Here is a 19,125-nt window from a genome sequence, read left to right as displayed (position 1 = left end):
TGATTGTATACCTAAGGTCCGAATAGTGAAACAAGGAGGGGTTAAATGGATGAATAACACCATTAAGCTTGAGCTGCAAAAAAAGAAACAACTATGGAGGGAATTTAAAGAAAGGGGTGACCTGCAGGCACACGAACGGTATAAAGTACAGGCTAGAAGGGTAACGAGTGTGGTAAAAACAGCAAAAGCCGATTATGAAAGGAAACTAGCTATGCAAGCAAAAGAGAATCCCAAACAGTTCTTTCAATATGCTGCAAGCAAGAGAAAAACTGTACATGGCAAAATGATTTTAAGGAATGACGATGGTAAAGAGTTCACTGAACCAGTCGATATAGTGGAGTTACTGAGCGCGCACTTTGCAAAAGTATATCATCCAGGTGGTGACGTTGAAAAAATGAAGGAACCATTAGTTTATATGGGAATTGTGATGAATGAAGTGGAGGTGAATAGTCTATTACAGAACCTTAATGTGAATACATCTGTGGGATTGGATGGTATACCGGCACGGGTCTTGCATGAAGCGGCTAATGAATTATCAGTGCCCTTGACCATGTTGTTTAATCTGAGTCTCAGGTCTGGCTTAGTCCCGAAGGCGTGGAAAGAGGGGAAAATAGTTCCACTGCATAAAGGAGGATCCAAGACTATGGTTGCAAATTACCGACCGATCAGCATATCAGGAGTCGTTGTCAAGGTCTTGGAGAAAGTAGTCAAGGGAAAAATACAGGAATGGATTGATGAAAATGAGATACTGTACAGAGGACAGCATGGCTTTGTGAAGGGTAGATCATGCCTCAGTAACTTGCTCAAGTTTTATAACAGGGTGACGGCTGAACTGGATAAGGGAAATGGGTTTACAGTGATACTGCTGGACCTGGCAAAGGCGTTTGACAGGATACCACATGGAATTCTAATCCGTAAACTACAACATATGGGAATGGATATAGGGTTGGTGAGATGGATAGCTGGGTGGTAGATGGAGAGATATCAAAGAGTAGTTTATTCAGGAGTAGAGTCCAAAAAACGGCCTGTGACTAGTGGTGTGCCACAGGGTTCTGTTCTTGGACCACTGCTGTTTAATCTGTTCATTAACGATATAGGGAATGGTCTAAGTGGGACAGTTCATTTGTTCGCTGATGATGCAAAGTTGGGTAGGGCGATAGTGAATGCAGAAAATGTCAAAGTCTTGCAAGATGACTTAGATAGATTGGAGTTCTGGACTAAGGAGAATGGATGTCAATTTAATGTGACAAAATGTAAGGTTATGCATTTCGGAGTGAAAATATTAGCAGCAGTATACCACATTGGTGGAACTGTACTCCAAGAGATTGATGAGGCCAGGGACTTGGGAGTGTTGGTGGATAGGGAGAAGAAGTTTAGGGGGCACATTGCGAAAGTAGCTAAATCAGCTCATCAACTCACTTGGTTGTTGAAAAATACCTTGAGGAGCAGAGAAAAACAAGTTATTGTACCTCTGTACCGAGCCCTGATAAGACCTCATCTCGACTACTGTGCCCAGATTTGGTCACCTCGGTTCCTTCTTGATGGGGAGGAGGTTGAGAGGATCCAGAGGCGAGTGACTAAGATGATAGCAGGTCTATGGAATGCACCATATGAGAACAGGTTGAAGATTTGTGGGTTGCAGAAACTAGTTGATAGGCGAAAAAGGGGAGATATGATTGAGACATTCAAATTGCTAAAAGGATTCTATAGGATTAATTCAGATGATATTTTTGAGATCAGGACTGGTGGTGGGAGAACTAGGGGACACCCATGGAAGCTGGGCAAGAGCATGGTTAGCAGGGGTGTTAGAGCTGGGTTCTTTACTTTTAGAGTGGTAAATGAGTGGAATAAGCTGCCAGAGTCTGTTGTGGGTGCTATGACAGTGAGCGAGTTCAAGGCAAGGTATGATAGATACTGTGAGAATGTTGAACAGCTGTGTGAACATGATGTTTACGGCCTCCCTCGATGAGTCTAAGGACTCCTGGAGTAGCCCGTGGCAATAATAATAATAATAATAATGCATTAGATGTTTGTATTGTAATGGACACAGGTTTCAGCAACAAATCATACAAAAGAACTAGATTTCATACTACTGGAAATGAGAAGCCTGAGAAGCAAATTAATACAAGGAGTTACAATAATTAGAAAAGACTGGTTGTTGGAAGAGAAACGGTATCAGTAAATGAGAAGCTGAAGGTGATGATCATAGCAGAAATTTGGGATATAGAATAGTGGGAGAAAAAAAATGAAGAGAGAAAGAGAGCATAGTGTTATTGGGGATTCAACTGTGAAGGATGTAATATGTGAACAGTTGAAGGTGTGTTTGAGAGGCAGTACAGTTAGTAGAGTGATTGAGGCTGTAGAGAGAGGGGAGGAAATGCATATGAATTTACTATACTAGTTGGAAAGGATGATTTGCAAGGTAGTGTAATCAAGACAACATGGAATTTGAGAGTGTTATTAGAGACTGAGAAGTGCTAAGGGGAATTGTTAGTATACTGCCCAAGTATGATATTATGGAGCTGCGAAAGAAGGGCAGTGATTATGAATGGTATGATAGCAAGGATGTGTAGGAAAAGAGAGAGAGAGAGAGAGAGAGAGAGAGATCATATTTTGATCTATGGGATAAATTTGAGGGCAAGAGCTGTTTGCTGAAGATAGTTTGCAGATAAGCAAGAGCAGTAATGAGAAGCTGAGTAGGCTGCTGCTGAGTGGAGGAGAGTTTGTCAGGCAGGGAAATGAGAAGTAGATGATGGGTTTTGAAATGTGGTCTCTAACAATAAGTGGTTGGATGCATGATGGGGTTTCAGGAATGTCTCAAAGGATGTAATGAGGATTAAGGATGCTGTACCATGAGTGTGATAGGAAATTGTAATGAAAGGATTAACAGTACTCAAGTATACCTATTGAGATGGGTAATAAATAGGTCAGGTTTTAGAAGTTGTCTGAATTTTCATCAGGTGGGTAGTTGGTTATTGTGTATGCTCACCAATGCCTGAAGCATAAGGAATAAATAGGAGAAATTCTTAGCATTAGTAAATGCAAATGAACCCAAAATTATCATTCTCAGATTTCCAGGTCTAATATTCTAGCACATTATGGAAGGGATTCATGCTAGAATATTAGACCTGGAAATAACATCTGAGAATCTGATAATAAAAGAGAACTATTTCATCTCCACCTGGTGAAATGATCACAGAGTTTTGTCTTGGGAAAAGACAATGCATGTCAGACAATGAAAAGAGCTTTCACTAAGAAAGGAAACTGTGAAGGCAGTTACAGCAGTGCCATGGTATGAGAAACTACATGGGAGAAGAATTATTATACATCAGAAGTGATCAGAGTCTGAAGAATTAATCACAGGGTTGTGAAATGGATATGACTGAAGTTTAAAGCATGAGCTAGATAAAAAGAAAATGTTATGGGTCGTATATCATGTGAAACATGATATAGGTTCCATAATGTTATCAGTCACATGAGGAGAACAAACAGCAAGCCAGATGAATGGCAACCACAGTGAACAGCTTAAAGGAAATACAAGAAAAGTTTTCATTATGTGGTGAGTAAAAGGAAGCAGGATCATGGTAGGATAATCTTAATAAATACAAATGATAGGAGAATGCTGAATGCACTGGAAATAGCCATGCTATTAAGTAATCATTTTGTTAAGGTATGCAATCCTGACAGATCAGGAAACAGAAATAGATCTGGATGAAACGATAGAAGTGTAGAGGTTTTAAAATATTGTAAGGGCCTGATACTAACACTCCGGTGGGTTTGAATGATATATCAGCATGCGTGTGTTAAAGGAATGTGCAAAAGAATGGACTACACCTCTAAACTGGTTGTTCAATTTGAGTCACAACACAAACACGATTTCTGATGAGTGGAGGGAGGTTAGGATGAACAAGCATGCCCTACAGATTAAGACATTTCCTACATACATAAAAATACTAATATACAAAGCACTATGTATATTAGTATTATATACATAAACATATGCTGTGACAATGCTTGTATTCTGTACAGACACTATAAACTAAATAAATTAATATCAATACAGTATAAAAAGATAAAACTGATCTTTTGTGAACAAAGAGATGATATCACTTTATTTGCAATGCAATGACTGAACATAAAATACTAATAGCAAAACACCTACATCACTACAGTATACAGCTATACTAGAATATTACTTTGATGTCAAATACAGAATAGTCAGAACCATGTAAACTAACTACATCACATATAACAATTTATGGAAAAGGAGGAAGAGGTTTCTAAGTTTCAGATTATGTTAAACAAATTAGCTTTTAAAAACAGAAACTTTACAAACTGCATTATCTTAAAAAAAAAACACCTTAAGAGCATCTCATGAACAAGAAATACGCACTCTGCATACCTCACATACGCAATGAGATATGCGAGACATGTTTTCACCCTTTCCAATTCAGTACCACATCATCATATTCCTAGGTATTTGTGTTTGTGTGTTTCTCATCCTATAGCAATGGAGTAGTACAATATCAGATCTATTAACTATCAGATATTTCTAACACAATAACAAACCAATAAACAAAAACTAACCAGTGTCATCCTTGGATAACCTTAACACTACCCTCAAGAATATAGGCTGATACATCACACTTCATCTAGGAATATTCATTGACATGTTACCGACTTCTGTGCATTACTGTTTCTCATTTTTCTTAGCCAGAGTTTTTTTTTTTTTTTGCAACTTTTTCTAACTTCTATGTTGATTGTCTAATAATTTCTTTTAACCTGAAAATTTCACATGTAAAATTATTTTCTATATCTTCATTTATATCATCAATATTAGTGCTGTAATGTTTTTTGTTCAGTGAGGCAAAGGATCTCTTCTCAAGAATCTACATTAGCCTTTGCTTTTGATGCCGATCTGTTGTCCTTCTTCCCTGTTTGGTCTCATTTTACACTACCTTAAATTAAAAAGGTATCTACAAATATATCAGTAAATACACCAAATATAGCAGAACTAAAAACTACAATAACATACTAAAAATACAACAGTTGATCTAAAAAAATAATCAACAAATTAAAAAAAATTACCTATCTCGCAAGAGTGTGAAACAAACCAACAGCGTTAACAGTTGGTTTGTTTCAGTGTGTTGTTTTAGTTTCTAGAATGCATGTGCCTGCATCTAGATGAATGCTATTGTTTGCAAGCAAACATATCTAGGTTGGATGTTTGCTCCCTTGTTCTTATTTTATACACTGATACTGGTGATTATATGACAAAATGTCTGTACTTAATTCAATTATCAAACTAATTTCTATTGTTACTGTGGTTAACATAAATTTCACTTTCATAGAATTCTACAATAAAACTTAGCATATCTTTTAACCTCCCTACTGGCCAATGTGGATGAAATAGTAACACCAAATTGCACTTCTTATCCATGTTATTCAATGGGTTTTAGAGCTTCGAATCCAGATTTATCTCGACATCTATAGACATGGCCGGTTGGGGAGTTAATTTCAAATATAAGGAGAATTTAGAATTTTTAGCAACAAAATACTGTAAGTGAAGTGTATAAATAGATCTACTGCAACTCTGTTTTAAACAGCCACAGTAAAACCAGCTGTAATCATAATCACATAGTTCTAAATCTGTTTGATCAGAGTTAATTAGAGACTGGATAAATGAAGGATTACTATAATTAAACAACTTGTAAGAAACAAATTCTGATTTAATAAAAAGAACAACCAGTAATGATATCTTGATTATATTATGTAAATCTATTATAGATATACTGCATAAAATGATGAACATATTAACAAAAGTTCCATTTTAACTAATTCCATTACTTTATTTTTCAACTATATGTGGATGGCTGGAGGGAAGAGAGCAAGAGAGAAAGTAATTACTTGTAACATTCATCTGTAGCAGCAACCACTCCACACCAATGAGATATCCAGGCAAGATCTCTAATTAAGTTTCTCTTCAAGGTGTTCACTGGCATACCTATAATATAAACAAAAAAAATCTTTCTATTACTTCAAATTATTTCAACCATGAATAAAATTAAAGACTATCTCAGATTACAAGAAACTGTGTTTCCCATAATCTGAGGAAGGAAAGATGATTGAGATCATTATACACATTTTATACTATATATGCTTTCATGCTGTTACCTTGAACTAATATCATCCAATGATATCAGTTCAAGGTAACAGCATGAAACCTGTATATCATACAGGTACCAAACAGGAATATGGGAATACTAGCTGTCATCGAGTTTTGGAATCTTTTACCAGGAATGAGTGAGGATCATCAAACAACACATATAATATACACTTTTTTTCTTATTCTATATGAGTTAATTTTTCATTAAAAAAAAAAAAAAAAAAAGATCACTGAAGTGAGATCTGTTGGCTGCTTCTATTACTTTCACATGTGTTCGGCTATTCATGGTCTCTATGCAACTCAACACTCTGAAATATATATTCTGGGGAGTGTAGTTTGTATGGATATCTAAAAAAATCTCATTACAATACTTTTTTTAAAAAATTAAGGTTAATTTTTTCAATAATTAACTGTAAAATGATTTTGAAAATGTTTTGAAAAACCATAATAAAAAAAAACCAACAAAAAAGTGAATTTTATTCAAAATATTTTCGTGAAACCTTCAAAAGTGTTCCATGGAAACTCAGGATTTCATAAATCTCCATATTATAGGAATACTATAAGTCATCCTATAACCAAAAAAAACTACCTTCAGTAGGTTTGGGTGTGACAGTGAATGGGTTAAGTTATGTAATTTAAACACAAAAAAAGTTTTAGAAAATTATTATTAACAGAACTGCCTTTCTACTTACTGACATCACGAAGATCCCAACATTTAATATTTCTGTCATAAGCAGATGACACAAGATAATGTCCACCTGGAACCGATGACCATGTCAGACCTGTAATAGAAGCTCCATGAGCAGGAAATGTGAGATATGGCTTCAAAACTTTTTGTTCTGTGGTTTCAGAAGTCACTAGTAATGGAGAATTACTATTCAGGTTCCACACACATACAAGACCTAAGAAAATTTAAAAATACTCTGAATTTATATATATATAATTATTTCTAAAAAAATAATTAGAAATTAAACAATTAGTTCAATTCATGTTTATGTTCAAAAATATAATTGAATGCAAGAAATCTGTAATAGCAGTCATTTCACACAAATTATGGACTCTACAACCATGTTATAAAAAATTTTTAATTTCCTGATGTTTCGGCCTTCATATTAAGATCATCATCTGGAGTATACACATATATATACAGAGACAACCTAAATTACATTTCACACAGTATGCTGAAAAGACAATGATTTCCTTAATGGTTATTTTACTAGCCTGACCTCTAGTGAAAATAAAATAAAATTACAATAAATAAATGAAATAAAATAACTACATCGAAGCTATATTTTATTTAAGACAACATCAGAGAAATATTCTTTCATATAGATAGTTACAGTAAAAATCATGTCCTATTTAACATGACAATTGTTATATTAAAAGTTTATTTTTCACTTGGTTAGACTATAATAAATTTAGTTTAATCCTTTATCCAAGTGAGTCAACAAAGTTTGCACCTGAAAATATCTTCAGGACTGGGATAATGTAGTACAACACTGGGCAACTCATTGCAAAGGTGGACCAAGAAGAAGGAGGCTCCCACTGAAGAGATCTCAATAAATGTCAAAACTAGTCTGGGTAGAGGCCCTTCCCTTAATGCATAACATTGTACATATCTGCAAGGAGATATGTTTTGCATTATGGGAGATACTGAGATAGGAGTGATGTTAGCTTGGTCCACCTTTGCTACGAGTTGCCCGGTGTTGTATTACTTTACCCCAGTCCTGAAGATATTTTCAGGCACAAACTTTGTTTGCTCACACTTGGATAAAGGATTAAACTAAATTTATTATTTATAACATGGTTGTAGAGTCCATAATTTGTGTGAAATGAATGCTGATCACCATGTAACACTAAAGGAAAGGAATCTGTAATAGCAAGAGTTTTTAAATAATATATAAAGGAAAAATATTCATACCTACTGAATATTAGTATGGCAACTGACAAAATATCCACCAACTCAACATCTAGCATATGCTACAAACTATCACTCAATGAAAGGCTACTATGAGCTGCTGGCTCATCAAATTATAGAACTTGCATTATCAAGTGTATACAAATACAGTTAATTCTCTTTTTACACGGCTTTTTTTTTTTCAAAATAACACGGTTTAGAAAACAAAAACAATTCTATTTTTACACTGCATATTTTGATTTAACACGGTTCAAATGGTGCTTATTTTTAAAATTTCTGTTTGAATTTAGTTCTGCTAAAAAGGGTATTTCCATTATAATATAAATCAAATGGATATTAAATCCAGCATTATTTCAAAGCCGAATGTAGAAACTATGAAATTTTAGCAAATTTTAATATTTCCATTATAATTATCATTTCCCAGTACGGTACATATGTACTTAAACTTGAATTTTCGGGAACCTCCTCGATGTTTTAAATATCAGGGATTACTCTACGCTACAGAATGTAGACAAATGCCAAGTAGAACTTATATAGCGAAATCACAAAAAAAAAAAAAAAAAGTGTTGGTGGCTTTAAAGCAGCTAAGGATCGTGTGACTATTATTTTGCAGCAATGCTTCAGGAGATTGTATATATTAAAACTATTACTCATTAATCAATCCCTAATCCCTAGGCAATGAAAGGTGTGCATTTTAACACATTACAAGTGGACTGGAAGGCAAATAAAAAAAGATTGGGTTACAAAAGAGATTTTTAATGAATGGTTCCATCAATGTTTTGTTCTAGAAGTTAAATGCTATTTGATGGAAAAAATCTGGACTTTTAAGTTTTATTAATTATACACAATGTGCCTGTCCATCCTGTTTTAGAACACCTGAATGCAGAATTCTGTTTTCTACCAGCTAATACAATATGCTTAATACAATCACTAGACCAGGGTGTGATCGCTACCTTCAAAACTTACAAGAATATTCCAATACATTTTGGATAAACTAGATAAGGATACTTTACTGACAGTTATTGATGTGAGGAAGAAATTTTCTATTTTGGATTGCATCAAACTTGCTAAGTTGGCATTATTAGAATTAAAATCATCAATTTTAAATGCATGCTGAAAAGTTACTTGGCCAGAATGTGTGAAAAAGAAAAAAACCCTGTCAACTGCTGAATATCCCAATATAATTAGATTAGCACATGCAGTTGGCAGAGAAGAATTTAATGATTTTTCTTCTGTAGATATTAAAGAATTGATGGTTGACAATGACAGTGATGATGAAATAATAGAAGCTGTCCTTGAGAATCTCGATGAAAAAGAAAAAAAGTGATGATGAAGATGATGAAGAGATTCTATTCACTGCAGGATTAATTAAAGAAAGGCTTCAAATGGCTAGCAAAATTGCAGTCATTTTCTTACACATGATCCAAATACTGAACGAGCTGAACAGTTTAAATGTGAACTGAAGTATGTATGGTGCGATACGAAGAATTATACAAAGATCTAGTCAAAAGAGGATTTCAAAGATTAATTACAGAGTTTGTGGTTAAAAAAAAAACCTTTTAGATCCAAAAGGCAGATCCAAATACTCAATGAGCTGAACAGTTTAAACATGAACTGAAGTCATGTATGGTGTGATATGAGGAATTATACAAAGATCTAGTCAAAACAGGATTTCAATGATTAACTACAGAGTTCGTGGTTAAAAAAAAAAATCAACCTACAGAATTATTGGGAATTAGTGCTAATTTAGTTTCTTTCACTCAAGAAAATGTTTTGCCATTGCAGCATGAACAGGACAGTCAATGTTTCAAGTGATGGAAGTGATTTCATTCCAGTCTCAACAAAAGAATGCGGCTGCTATCAGAAAGGGACAGCAAATAAAATTTAACTAATAACCACATGCACGGGTACATTTGGATCTTTTCAAATTTCTGTTTTATTAGTGACACACTATTTTCTTTAAGAGATGCATATATATATGTGTGTGTGTGTATGTTTTGTTTGAAAATAACTTATTGTTTGTATCAGGTTTTCACACCTGGAACCATCCTTCTATTTTTCATATGAACTGTATTCTTTTTTTACACAGTTTTCATTTACATGATTTTTTTTCCCTGGAATCAATCTACCATGTAAATGGTGAATTGGGTGTACATTGATATGCTGACAACTAGAGTTATAATGGTATGATCAATAGTTAACACACACACACACACACACACACACACACACACACACACACACACACACACACACACACACACACACACACACACACACTATGATTGGCTTCTTTGGAGGAAGCGACCTTGCATGGCAATTTACAGATTTGATCTTTAAAATGTAGTAATGATAGTTATTTTGGTAATACCATCGTCTTTGTATAGATTACTGGAATGTTTCAGTGTCCCAGCAGTCTCAAAAAGCAGAATTTCTGATTAGAGTTTTTATCTCTGCAATGGTTTTGTGTCACACCAAATGACAAGGTGATCTATCATAACTGCAAGTGAGGCAAGGGCTGATTTTAATAGATCATGCAGCGTTTGCTTTTCTGAAATGTTCATATCTCAAATGCTGTAACTGGAATCAGAAATTTGCAATAATGAGACAGCTCGTGCTGAGCATTTTCAATATCTGTCAATCGTTTTCAACTTTTTTTAAATGAAAAACATTTTTTCCCTACTGGTGCAAAATGATAGATATTTATCATCCTTTTTAATAACTATGGAAAATATTATGGCCAATAATAGCCATAACCATTTTAAGATAAAACATATAGATAATTTCTTCTTCACCTTCCATAACCACTATTTTAGATTAAAAAGTCACTATTAAATCAAACTAAAGACATGACTAGTTCAAGATGTCCACAGAGTTCAAGGTCCTTGAGAATATAGTCAGAATTCTATACTCTTAACCTTACAAACCTAACTAAACTTCTTTGAGGAGTAATTTAGTACAATGGTGAAATTACAAAAGATATAAAGAAGAATCAGTCAAGCATCCCAAACTTTTGGATGACTTAATAAAATGTGGAAGTCAAGTGACATCAAACAAGCAACAAAAGTAAGAATCTATGAAACAATGATCTTCCCAATACTCCTCTATGGAAGTGAAGCTGGAATCTCAAAAAGGCTGAAGAGAAAAAATTATTAACTATTGAAATGTGTTGGCTAAGAAGATTACTTGGAGTGGCCCAGAATTAGATGGATAGACAAAATAAAAGTGGACCTGAAAACCAAATCAACAAGTGACCCAAACTAGACAGACTTGTTCGCACTCTCCAGGGACAGACAGAAGTGGAAAGAATTTATTCGGCCTCATCATCATCCACATAGATGATGGAAGAGAGAAGAAGAAGAAACTTACAAGCATTCTTTTTTTACACATTTTGCAAGTTATCTTCCTGCCTTTCAAAGATAAACTGGAACCATGCTTCCATAGTTGTACGTATTCACGTTAAAAATTAATTAGGTAGACGCAGTAATGAAATAACTAAATAAAGTATTTACAACCAGACATTTCACTAGCATTATCAAAGGCATATTTAATATATACACTCAGCAGAGGTTAGAATTACAATGGCTTCCAGAACAAGGACAGTCAAATGCATGGATAGTGACAGTGGTGCTCTCTACAGTTAAGAAACTTCTGGAAGACAAGGTAATTCATAACTTGCTAGATAATGATATTGTGGTCCATGAAACAAAAATTTTAAAGCATAAGCTTCAATTTTGCTATATCACCAAAACAAATCTCGTGTGATGATCAAGGCAAACATAGAATTTACCATCAAAAGACTACTGCCACACAAAACTAACATTATTAGGATACAGGCTACAAGGGTGCTAAAAATGCACACTTTCCAGAATGCAATTTGTTCAAGGGAGGACAGATAGCCTTGAGAAATCTGAAACTGAATAATAACATAGTTATAATAAGAGCAGACAAAGGAAATGCTACAATCATCCTTAACACAGTTGACTACAACAACAAAATAAAAGAATTACTATTGGATATGTCAACGTACATTTAAAAAGCAAAAGATTCCACATCAATAAAAAATAAACTCAATAAGTCTTTTAAGCAATATTACAAACTAGCCAAAAAATTTTGAAAAAAGTAAACATTTTTACCCCCCACACACACACCTATATGGGCTATTTAAAGTTCACAAACCTGGAGCCTTGCTATGCCCCATTGTTAATGCCATAAATTGCCCAATCTGAAAATGTGCTAAACATTGTCTTACATTAAAAATTCTTTTTACACATTTTAAAACTGCTATACACAACCTTTAATCAGAGGAAAAGAATCACTTAGTAAGCTTTGATGTGTTGTCTCTTTTCACTAACATTCCAATGGACAATACATTAAAGCTGTTTTCAAAAATCCCCATCCCAATATTTGCATACTCTTTAAGTACTGCATTAAATCAGCATGTTTTAGCCAGAATAACTAGCTCTTTAAGGTGTAGCAATGGGTTCCCCACGTTCACCTTTCTCATCGCTAACTTATACATGAAATTCATTGAAATGTCAACACTTAATTCAGTCCTCCTCAAACCCAAAATACGTAGATGATGCCATTTGATCACATGATCCATAAGCTTTTTCCAAATTATTACAATTCTTCAACAATATCCATTCCATTCAGTTTATTGTTGAAGAGGAAAAAGAAGAGCCCTAGTTTTCTTAGATACCTTAGTTACAAGGCAACCAGATAGGTCCCTCACATCTGCAGTCTATTAGAAGACCCCCTCCCTCCACACACACACACACACACACACACACACACACACACACACACACACACACACACACACACACACAGGCAGGCAGATACATGTCACTTCACATCACCATCCAGCCCAAAAATTGGAATATTCAAAACTTAAGCCTCTGGGGGCAGAGTAAAATTTTTTCCCTCGGGGACAGACAATGCATCTGGAACAAGAGGCTCTGCTTACACTTTTTGAACAGAATGGTTATAACAAACAGCAGCAAAACAATCCTCACTAACCATCTAAAAACGAATCACGCAAACCCCCCCCCCCCAAACTTAACTATATTTATAGGCCATATCCTTACCTTATATCAAAGGTACAAAAGATAAACTGGACTGGCTATTGAAAAAACAACACAAAATCAGAACAGTTTAAAAACCTCTGGACAAAGTCTCCAATTTTCTCAGACAAATTAAGGAAAACCAGAATTCTCTTTCCTTCCTAGATGTTTAACAGTATCTCTTGTCAGTGTGGAATCCATCATTTTGGACAAACCAGATGGACCACCATTACCAGAAGAAAAGAACATAAAAAAATATATTTGGTATGGAAACCAAAAAGTGGACTAACCTGTCTAATTAGATAAAGACCATTTCATCAATGTAAAAAAAAGTAAAGCTACTACTACATAGATCCTGGTTTAAATCACAGAAACTGTTCCTAGAAGTGGCTCATATGTTAAACATGAGCCGCTTCTAGGAAGAGTAATTCCATAAATTTTGGTGCACTGTCCTATCCAACTGTCAGCAATAACCATGACACATCATTGTAGAGAGCACCACTGTCACCTTCCATGTGTGACTGCCCTTGTTCTGGAAGTCAATTATAGTCTCTGTTGAGTGTGTATATTAAATATGTCTTTGATAATACTAGGGGTGCTTAAGGGTCAAAGCTGTATAACTGACAGGAGACTTTCATATAGCCTTTAAAGGAATGCAGAGCACTGACCAGGGCTTCTGATCTAATGTCCAATTCTCACCTTCTTGTGGTGCACCCTGTTGGGAATCTACCTGGACACTGAATGAACGAGGATAGGCTGACAATTTGGGATTCAGCCGACCAAATTGTATTCTTATGGGCTTAAACCAATATACAAAATGATGGTACAACATGACAAAATTCCATGCCGGCTGGGGAGTCGCCCATTAAACAAGGCCCCCGTTGTTTTCGCCAGGGAACAATGGCAAACAGCGAAGTCAGCTACTGGAACAAATCTGAAAGCACACCCCAACTTAACATCACCAGAGTTAAAGATCGGCGCTATCAACATAAGAAGCCTGAATGGCAAAGAAATGGAGCTAGTTGAGGAATTAGATAAGTACCAGATCGACATAATAGGCTTGACTGAAACAAAAAAGACAAAAACTGGTGAGATCTTTCTGAGCAATAAGTACAAAATGTTATATTCGGGCAATGACAATCAAGGAAAAGAGGGAGTAGCCATAGTATTCAACACAAAATACGAGGCTAATCTTCTTGAATGGCAGGCAGTCTCAAGTAGAGTGATGTGGGCAAATATCTGAGTGGAGAATTGGACCATGAGACTTATTTGTGCCTATGGTCCCACAGAAGGTTCTACTAAGGTAGAAGTGGAGGAATTTTTTGATGCTTTAGAAAAAGCAACTCACACAGTGAAAAAGGAAAAGTTGGTCCTTGATGGTAATCTAAATAGCAGAGTAGGAAATGATTGTCAGATATACAAAAATATTTTGGGAAAATTTGGAGAAAACAGAAAAGCTAATAATAATGGCAAATATCTGTTGGATTTCTGCTTAGGAGATGGACTGGTTATTACTAACACCATGTTCCAACATAAAAATGTGCACAAATTCACATGGAGAGAAGAGGCAAGGAATAAGAAAAGTCTCATTGACTATGTTATTGTTGATAGTGATGGTTTATCTCTGGTGCTGGACACCAGAGCATACAGAGGATTTGAAATTGGAAGTGATCACTATTTAATATTAAGCAGGATAAAATTGAATTTCACACTGAAAAAAATAACATGTAAGAAAGTTTTAAAGCAAATAAAAGTTGAGCAGCTCTCAGATGTGAACTGTAGACTAAAATACACAAAGATTATTGAAGAAAAAAATGAAGGAGTTTGAGAACAGGAACCAAAGCTTGGAGATTCAGTGGCAAGCCTTGAAGAAAACCCTGATTGATTCAGCCAGAGAGGCATGTAGTGAGGTTGTCTGAAAGTATAGAAAAATCAGAACTCCATGGTGGACACAGGAAGTTAAAGAGGCAGTGAAGGAAAAAAAGAAAGCATATCAAAAGTTCCGAAACACTGTTTAAAACTAGCTAAACAAAAGTCATGGGAGGACTTTGGCAAGAACATAGAAATAAATACCAAGAAGGTGGTAAGATATTCTGGAGGTTGTTGAAGAAGCTTAGAAATGGAGGAAAGAGTGCTGTAGAAGGAGTTAGAGATGATAAAAGTGACATGAAAATGGGAGAAAAAGATATGCTTGAAGTATGGAGTAATTACTTAGAACCTGTGGAACAATTAAAACATTTCAACTACTTAGGCATGATTTTTAGTGAAGATGGTAAATTAAATATGGAAATAGAGAACAGAATCAATATAGCTGGTATGGTAGGAAGTCAATTGAATAAATGCATATTGGAATAAGAGAGAAATTAGTCGGAACACTAAATTAGCTGTATACAAGACAGTGTTCAAACTTATGGATCTGAGAGTTGGGTTAGAAATAAAACACTTGACCAAAGACTAGAGACTGCAGATATGAGAGCCCTGAGAAAGATTATGGGAATGAACAGATAGCATCATTGGCAACATCATATTAAAAACAAGGATATGTTGGAGTCTTGACAAGTAACAGACTGATTTGGAGGAAAATTGTAGATAGGAAGTTAGTAATGATGTAAATTTTTCATGTAGTACTATCATATCCTGTACACCCCTTGAGGGTACATGTCAGGAATTTGATGATGATGATTGATAATACTAGCTTGAGCTAGCAAAACATCAGGTTGTAAATACTTAATTTAGTTATTTCATTGCTGTGTCCACATAGTTTATTCCAGAAATTATTAACATGAATAAATTTGAACCATTATCCAAAACTGCTGTACTGGACAATGCATAGCACTATCCATTGCAGAAGTTATCTCATACCTTGCTCTTTGCTCTTGTACCTCATTTACTTCAATCAAAAGAGAAGATTAATCAGATACCTAGAGTCTGACTGATTCATTTTGCTGACATGCTGTCTTGGCTATATACAGTTCAATAGAATAAAACCCAAGGTTTTCACAAAAGCCATTTATTAATGGAAAGACAAAGAAAGCTGTGAAGTTATGCTCTATAAACCAAATTTAAATAGGAATATTTATCTAAGGCTTTTCTACTGTGGAAACCGGCTGTCAAACTTCCATCATCATTAATATTATTTTGTCTTGTTTCTTTACCTAGTAACAATCTCTTGAACTTCTACCAAGTTTTTATTTTATTTTATTTTATTTTTTATTGGAGTGTAAGTAAGTTACATTCAACAAGAAATTATTTTGCCACTCTACACAGACTATTTAAAGTTCACAAACCTGGAGCCTCAAGAATGAGCAGCAAACAAAACTTTTCAATGAAATATTTTTGCAATTTCATGTCAGGTTGCCAAAGCATATTTTACTTTCCTTCCAAAAACTTTCTCTAATGCAGTTACAATTAATGTTGTAATTACACAGTGATACATTAGTTTGCTCTGGCTGAAGTTGAATTTGCTATGAAGCATGTAAAATTTAACAGAACTGCTGATCCAGATGGCATCCCTGCTGAGCTGAGATTTAGAACTCAAGCATCTGCTTTATAGTTTCTTTGTTCAGATTTTGAACACAGATATTCTCTGTCCATCATAAAATATCAATACCAGAATTACATTTACAATTTTTTTTCTTTGGTTGTTAATTAAATTAAGATCAAATCAGGAGTAAAATGATATACATTTTTAATATAAATCCCACACACGAGAGATCTCAAGACCTACAATGTGACCCTTTCTCACACAGCTATGTCTGGGCAAGAAGTCTAATCATTTGCCTACACATGACTGAAGAGAGGGATCGGCTAATAGGTTTCTTGAAGAGGGTGGATGGGGAGGAACGGTTGTATTTGTTGAGGAAAACAGCATGATGAAACTGTTCCAAAGTTGAGAGGTGCAGGGAATGAAGGACTAGACCAAGAAATTTGTTTGGAGTTGAACCAATTATAGATGCCTGACCAGTAGTCATCTGTTTGTAGATGATTAGGGGTCATGGTGGCAGCCAGTTCAGTGTAGAAGTGCCCAAGGAAATAAATGCAGAAATGACATTAATGAAAAAATGAGAGAGAAAGAAAGTGTGTATGGGGAAGGAGAACTGTCTAAGAGAAAAGCTCTCTTCTGGAAACAAACATTCTGTGTGGTTTTTGGTGTGCTGCCCCAGACATGGGAACGATATTTTAAGGTATAGTGGATTTATCATCATCAAATTCCTGACATTTACCCTCCAGGGGTGTACAGGATCTGATAGTACTACATGAAAAATTTACATCATTACTAACTTTCTTTCTACAATTTTCCTCCAAATCAATCTGTTACCTATTAAGGTTCGAACATTGTCAGATCTTATATTTCTATCTTCTAAGGCAGTTTTACTGTATCAATCCACCTATATCTTGGTCTTCCTCTGGGTCTTTTTCTTGCCAACCTGGCAGAGAACACTTGTTTTGCTAATCTTTCCTCTCCCATTCATTTTGCTAATCTTTCCTCTCCCATTCATTTTGCTAATCTTTCCTATCCCATTCATTTTGCTAATCTTTCCTCTCCCATTTAAGTGGATTTAGGATTTATGAAGTGTTAGGGAGTTGAACAGAAGAGAAGTATTGCTTGTAAATATGCTGGTGTCCAAAACTTAAGGACAAACCCTATTTCTGAAGATTACAACTGCAAATTCAGACAAATCAGTTACTGGCAATTTGTATAACTGATGATTTTGAGTAGAAAGTGAGTATGCATTCAAATAGGGTGCAAAGGGATCACGTGGTAGCACTCTCAATATGATAAAAGGCAAAAGGCTGTGCTAAGTGAATTGTTTGAAGAAAGCTCTTCGTGTGAAAGAATAAAGTTGCAAACTTGGATGTCATGTAATTTTCACTAGATGATTTTACATAGGGAAGAATTATTAGTAAGCGTGAAGAAGGCCAAAGAATTACTGACATTGTCAGAGAGTGCTAAGTGAATTGTTTGAAGGAAGCTCTTCTTGTGAAAGAATAAAGTTGCAAACTTGGATGTCATGTAATCTTCACTAGATGATTTTACACAGGGAAGAATTATTAGTAAGCTTGAAGAAGGCCACAGAATTACTGATATTGTCAGAGAGTTTTAATCTCATATAGCGTTGTATCCAGGCTCTAGGCAGCATTTCATAAAGCATCAGCTCATCATAAAGCATGTTTTCAGCAGTGTTGTATCCTTAAAATTTGGACAAGACACCAATGGGCTAATGTACTCTTTACAGATGAGAGTCCCTCCAATTCTAGACAACACTTGATCTGGTGTAAAAGTGGTACTGCTTACCATTGTGAGCATGTTCTTGAAAAGGATAGATACAGCAGTGCTGAGGTCATGGTGTGGGGAGGCATTATGCTTAATGAATGCAACGGGCTACAAGCGCTGGAAAAAAAAAGAGGACCATGACTGGTGAATGATATTGCAACAAATTTCTTCAATGTCATGTTCGAATATTGTGTGATGCTATAAGTGAAGAATTCATTTTTATGGATGACAATGCCACACCACATCATAGAGCCTCTGTAGCTCAGTCAGTATAGACAAAGCCCTTTGGTCGGAAAGACCTAGGTTCGATTCCCGTCCATGATGTGAGGAACTTTTTATCTGGTCTTACTTACTAAAGGTAAGTAAGTTAGCCAGTCTCATATGGAGGTAGAGAGTTTTTGAGTTTTTCTCTTCCAGAAACTCGGGTTTTTTTTTTTTTATCCCTCAGAACAGGCAATTGGCCCTGGGAACACTCGCTGCTAGTCAAAAAATACCATTTTTTGACAGCGAGTGTTCCTGGGGCCAGTTGCCTGTTCTGAGGGATGAAAAACCCGAGTTTCTGGGAGAAAAAACCCCTCTACCCCCCCAAGACAGGCCAGTTGGGGGGTTGTATTAACAAAGTCGCATCAAATGTAAAATGCGGACCCTGCACTGGAAGTCAGATAAATACACAGAGGAGAAGAATGCCACACCACATCAT

General features: G+C 35.4%; 1 protein-coding gene across 2 annotated transcripts in view; it reads right to left on the bottom strand.

Annotated features, from left to right (window-relative positions):
* Positions 1-19,125, bottom strand: part of LOC150097552 (uncharacterized) — a 468,344-nt gene that overhangs the window by 81,971 nt on the left and 367,248 nt on the right. For both annotated transcript variants that reach the window (XM_090407136.1, XM_090407137.1), the window contains exons 20-21: positions 6,859-7,068; positions 5,908-6,004 (exon numbers count right to left, since the gene is read on the bottom strand). In XM_090407136.1, the coding sequence (XP_090263262.1) occupies positions 5,908-6,004; positions 6,859-7,068 (307 nt within the window). The remainder of the gene's footprint in view (positions 1-5,907; positions 6,005-6,858; positions 7,069-19,125) is intronic.

The sequence above is a fragment of the Typopeltis vanoorti genome, chromosome 17 (assembly GCF_054136105.1).
Source record: "Typopeltis vanoorti isolate ZY-2024b chromosome 17, IOZ_Tvanoo_1.0, whole genome shotgun sequence".
NCBI lineage: Eukaryota > Metazoa > Arthropoda > Arachnida > Uropygi > Thelyphonidae > Typopeltis > Typopeltis vanoorti.
The sequence above is the reverse complement of the archived record's forward strand: the minus strand, read 5'-3'. Positions and strand labels throughout refer to the sequence as shown.